General features: G+C 39.4%; 1 protein-coding gene across 3 annotated transcripts in view; it reads left to right on the top strand.

Annotated features, from left to right (window-relative positions):
* Positions 1–3,355: 3,355 nt before the first annotated feature.
* The window catches only part of cds1.L (CDP-diacylglycerol synthase 1 L homeolog), an 88,859-nt gene continuing 86,214 nt past the window's right edge, over positions 3,356–6,000 (top strand). Inside the window, exon 1 of one of the 3 annotated variants that reach the window (XM_041591331.1) lies at positions 3,356–3,713. In XM_041591331.1, coding sequence (XP_041447265.1) covers positions 3,627–3,713 — 87 coding nt within the window. In that variant the 5' untranslated portion in view covers positions 3,356–3,626. The remainder of the gene's footprint in view (positions 3,714–6,000) is intronic. The other 2 variants (XM_018253445.2, XM_041591333.1) reach the window with 2 other exon arrangements.

Here is a 6,000-nt window from a genome sequence, read left to right as displayed (position 1 = left end):
CCTAACATGTGGTTTGTATGTGAGTACAGTGAATCTTACGATCTCAGGGGGCGGCCCTTATTTTTTAAAATGGCAATTTTCTATTTATGATTACCCAATGGCACATACTACTAAAAAAGTATATTATTATGATAATGGTTCATTTACATGAAGCAGGGTTTTACACATAAGCTGTTTTACTCAGTATCTTTTAATAGAGACCTACATTGTTTGGGGGATATAGTTTTCCTTTAATTGTCTGTTGTTATTTGCACCCACACAGTCTTGTTTATTAGTAACTTTGCTTCCAATGGTGACTGCTGGTCTTGCAAACCAGCATGGCTCTCCTCTGTCAGCTTTCGGTTTCTTCAAAGGCTGTGGCACACAGGCTGAAGGGCTTCACTGTCAGCTCTGTGTCCCTGCTCATTTGATTTGAATCTGATCTACCTGCGTGCGCATGCAACAGAGGTCAGCCCAGAGATGCCGCCTTACATAGTATCAAGTTAGGTTGAAAAAAGACACACATCCATCAAGTTCAGCCTTTTGACTCTATTTTTACCTGCCTAACTGCTAGTTGATCCAGAGGAAGGCAAAAAAAACCCCATTAAAAGCCTCTCCAATTTGCCTCAGATCGGGAAAAATCCTTCCTGACTCCAAAATGCCAATCGGACTAGTCCCTGGATCAACTTGCAGTATGAGCTACTAATTCAGTGAACTTGGGTGGGGAGAGAAAGGTGCAAGAGAGGGCATACAGAGTTATGGAAGATATTCCATAACCCTGTATTCCCTCTCTTGCACCTTTCTCTCCCCACCCAAGTTCACTGAATTAGTCCATAACCCTGTATTCCCGCTCTTGCACCTTTCTCTCCCCACCCAAGTTCACTGAATTAGTTCAGTGGGGAGTAGACATGCATTTATTAACTATGTATTTCCTATCCTCCATATGGCAGGAGGACTATTTCGTTAAAGCCCAATGTCATATAAAGGAACAGAAACACTCTATTAGTAGGTTGTTTATCTCTGAAAGAGAGTTTGTCATTCTGCACATACAGTATGTAGGAACATATATATGGAACTCTGCCGTGACTCGGCAAACTGACATGGCTGAGCCGAGACGGCAGAGTTCCATATATATTTTCCTACATACTCTGGTAGGGAGCCAGAGCAGGATTCCAGCATTGACAAAGTAAGTGAGACATTGCTTCCTCTTGTAAATTATAAGGATATTATAAGTTACTGAGGAGTTTCATGACCATATAAAAACACCAAGCCGAAGGCCGAGTGTTTTTATACAGGTCATGGAACTCCGAGGTAACTTCTAATATCCATATATTTTGCAACTGGGGGTACTTATTATAATACACAAGTTTCAGTGAGTCATGTGACAGAAATGACATCAGAACTCACCGTTTATAACTGATGACATCAGAACTCACACCGTTTATAAGGATATAATTTATTTATTGGCTTTTGTGTATTATATTTATTATAATTCACGAGTTTCAGTGAGTCGTGTCGCCAATGACATCACTAAGCACTGTTTATAAGCATATCATTTACAGGATATTCATGGCTCTTGTGTATTATTTATTAATTACACATTTTTTATAAATGTAATTTTTGAAAAAGGCAGTATCTGTCTGTTTGTTATTCATGCACTGTATGTTCTGTAGTTCTAGTTATATGTTCCACTGAAAGTTTTATCATAAATACATTTATTTTATGGATGTACAGTATGCCATCTACAAGTGAGTACTGCCAGAATGCCTCCCTGCATCTGCTCTGCCTCACAGGATTTATTCTCCTTTTATTATGACTTAGTGAAAATCTTTGCTATGACACATACCTGGGTGTTTTAAGTGGCTTCGCAATGCACCACCCTGCTATTGGAATCCATAGGAAATCCTCAGAGAACGACAGTTCTTAAAGGGACCTCAAACAATTTCATGCAAGGAATGACCCACTGCTTCCCTGTTTATGTATGACAATTTCTAAATTCCTATGCGTTGTGTTGACATTTTTATTTCACTGTTCTCATTGCATTGTTTATATATTTTCTTGATAAAAACTTTCTGTATTTATACATATAGTGTGGTTGGATATAATAATCACTGCTGTATATATACTGTATGTATACTATACTGAGTCATACTTATCACTATATTGAGGTATATGGCCACCAGTACCTGGTTTTAGCTCTGGGTAGAGGCAGGTAATTTTTCCAAACTCAGCAAATCTTACACTTAGATCTCACTTGGGATTTATTTTGTTAGCATCCTGGTGTGGCCCTAGATTTGGGGCCAAGAAAGGTTTACGCTACCTTTCTTTCATCACAACTTCCCACAAATTACATTAATTCTACTTTGCTTGTCTTGCCACCTAGGGTTGCCACCTGTTCGGTTTTGACTAAGGCCTGCTCGAGTCTCAACTTTCTGTTTGGTTTTCAGCCTTGTGAAACCCAAACATTAATCTGGCCAAATGAAAACCAATTAAATACCGAGATACTCACCTTGATCGAGATACTTGACCTTGGCTTAGTTATTAGTGCAGTTCATTTCTTTTTATTAAAGAAACAGAAATAAGCAAATCAGTCAATAAATCTGAAATAGTTTTTCTAAATGAGCATTGCTGTATTTCAGAGCTTTCTCTATAACTGATTTCTGTATAATAGATCCCATACCTGTAGTTAAAGGACCAGTAACAGCAAAAAATTTCCTTCGTTAGTATACATCGAAAAAAAACAAATTAAAAATGAAAATCGCAAAACCTTTATTAAGAAATAACGTACCGAAACTCCGCTTTCGCTCCACTTCAGAAAAGGCAACACAGCAACGATCCATTGTGCGGCACTCAATTTCTCCTCCCTGGCTATAAGGAAGGCAGGGAGGTAAAATCGAGCGACGCGCGATGTATCGACTGATCGCTTTCTGAAGAGGAGCGCAAGCGGAGTTTCGGTGAGTTATTTTTTAATAAAGACTTTGCGATTTTAAAGTTATATTTGTCATGGTGGGGTTTTTTTTCGATGTATACTAACAAATTTTTTAAAATATTTTTTTGATGTTACTGATCCTAAAGAATTGGTTTTACTCATCGGCCAGGGTTTTTTAGCCATGTGGGGTTCAACTGGACATCTCAGTTTGTCAAAGGGCTGTCCATTCAAAACTTTCTGTCCCATTCAAAACAATGCGAAAACTGGACAGAAATTCAGCCATTTCGATGTAAGTGATGTAACAACCCGTCCCTGACCCAGCATCATAGCTCCTCGACATCATTGTGTCTGTCTCTGATGTCATCATGCCCACCCCATAATCACTGCTCCGCCCACAATGCTATCTGCCCCGCCCCTTTGTTCGGGTTTAGCCACTGGCAAAGGTGGCAACTGTAGGCGCTTCAGAGACACCCCCTGGGGATAAATCTTCTGCTGTTTTCCCTTAGTAACTGGCTAACTGCAAACAAATAAGTTTTTCATCCATTCCAATCCACACAGAGCACATTTGCTTTGAATAACCTGTCCCATTCAACAAGAAAGATGACAGCAAAGAAGTTGAGAACAGTTCCTTGTTGTTACTCCTGCTTCCGGGTGGAGACTGCCCCGCCTCCTGTCCCTTCATATCCTTGTGATCTGCTCTAGATTACCTGCCTCTCCTATGACTGCTTATTATCGGCAAACTGACATGGCTGAGCTGAGGCGGAGAGGAGGTAGGGAGCCAGAGCAGGATTCCAGCACTGGCAAAGTAAGTGAGACATTGCTTCTTTTATGCATTACTCTGCTACTTCCACACACCTCCACATGTTAATGTTTCACTTTGACTGGCTACTTATACCTGGTTTGTGTTTTCTTCTTCTTTCTTCTACTCAGTAAGGTTACAGCATTGTCTGTTACAAACAAAAATCTTTGTTTATTATATTTCATAAATTTGTTTGAACTATTTGCATGCTGTGTTGCCTTATTAGAGTTTAAATCTGTTGTACTGACTTGCTTATGTACTGGGATTTTACCTACACATGCAACTTTCTCGCCCCACCCAAGTTCACTGAAATATTTTTTTTTTATTTATATACATTTGCAAGGCAATTTGCAGTGGCACTGTCACTGGCTAATGTGTCTGTAATAAAGGTTGTGGGGAGAGTTGAATGGGCTTCTTCAGATTTATTGCATTTTTACATGGTAAAATGTATGAGACTGTTGCATGAGCTATGTATTGTTTTTCATTAGTCGCTTTACTATTTAAACATCATTCTGATATTCTAAGAAGAGTCTGATTAATAGGGTAATCGGATTATTTCAAATCTGGATTCCAGATTGGAGAACTCCAGAACAAGAGTTTAAATGAATAAAATAACATAAAAGTGAGGACTAAGTGCAGAATGCCATAGTCCATGTTACTAAATTAAGCTGGGCATATATGATAAGCTCTGCTTGTTTGGCAAAGTCACAATTCAAGCAGATATAAACCCAATCAAACTGGAATGATTCCATTGTGTGGCCCCCGGGCAAATATCAAATCATATCTAATTAACTCTAATTAGAGTTAACAGTCTGAGCCCAATGGGATTTTCAAACCTGCCTGATCGATGTCTTCCCAAATTCTGGACCAATACTAAGCGGGCAGGAGTTCCAGTGGGCCACTGGGCCCCATATATGTCTGATAAGCTGCTGAGTTTGATTAAGTATTATGATGATTTAAGCTCATTTCCACATATTAAAATGTTACTAAACTCACCTGGCCAGCTTAACTAAATGTGACTTTTTCCCCAGAGAAATTACCTTTAACCTTTCCTCTATATTTAAATGATGGGTTATACATTGCCAGGAGTCACATAGCATGATTCTCCTTTGTTTTGTTCTTCGTAACTTGTGTCAATGTACCTGTCTCCTGGACAACTAGGAAACAGTTTATCACTAGTGTTGAAAATGAATAATGGTGGGTCTAAATCCAGGTATCTGTTCTGCTGATATGAGGCTTCAGCAAAGGAATACATTTCGTAGGGCAGCGAGACAAGTGGTGTATTAAATTACAAGCAACAAAACACCCTCAAGGCCTAGTCATTGCCCACAACTTACATCATAGCGGGTAAATTATTCAAATTGCATAATCAAAATGGCAGTGGTACATAATTTAACTGATAGTCTCTTTGAACTTAGTCTATCCTCCTGGAAACAGTGTATATACAAATTCAAGTGAAAAAGGACCTTGGTGCCCGAAACATGTTGCGTGGACGCACAATAAAAATTTAATTGCAGTTATTCTGCCTTCAGTATATGATGCCTAAATTCGTATATACACTGTTAATACAAGGTGGAGGCCAGGGACGGAGCCTCCAGGGAATCACTACTATGGACTACTAAAAAGTACTGCTAATATGTGTAAACCTACACCTGGAAGTGTGCCGGTGGCTCTTTCACATATTTCTGAACATTTGGTAATATGTGATTGTAGGCACATTTTGGTGTGCCATTTAGGGTCAGGGCACACAGGCAGATTCGGGCAGCTTCAGAAAATGAATCGCTCTGAGTGCCATCCCGCCGGCGATTTACATTTTAGCCGGCGGGAAGGCAGGGGAGGCAATTCGGGGAGATTAGTCCCCCTGAAAAAGAGGAGATTTGTCTCCAGGCGACTAATCTCCCCTAATCTGCCTGTGTGCCCTGACCCTTACTGTATCATTAATTAGAGAGTTAAGGCCTATATTCACTACCAAAGATTTCATACTACCTTTTTTACAAAGTATGATTTTTTTTTTGTTTTGGAAATGTATTTAGGCTTTCTGGTATGGGTTTTGTGGAAGGGCACAAATTATTATTATTTAAGGGTATGGCACACAAGGAGATTAATTGTCTGCTATAAATATTTGCTACCGTGGGCAAATAATCTCCTGCAAATGCTGTCCCACCAGCAATAATATACATCACTGATGGTAAAATATATGTAGTGCTTTGTTTTTCCAAAGTCCAAGGTCTTATGAAGTTTGCCCATGAGGCAATTTTGGAAAAACAAAGCACTGCATGTTTTGCTATTGGCG

This window comes from Xenopus laevis, chromosome 1L (assembly GCF_017654675.1).
Source record: "Xenopus laevis strain J_2021 chromosome 1L, Xenopus_laevis_v10.1, whole genome shotgun sequence".
Classification (NCBI taxonomy): domain Eukaryota; kingdom Metazoa; phylum Chordata; class Amphibia; order Anura; family Pipidae; genus Xenopus; species Xenopus laevis.
Note: the sequence above shows the minus strand (reverse complement) of the source record. Positions and strands in the feature narration are given on the sequence as shown.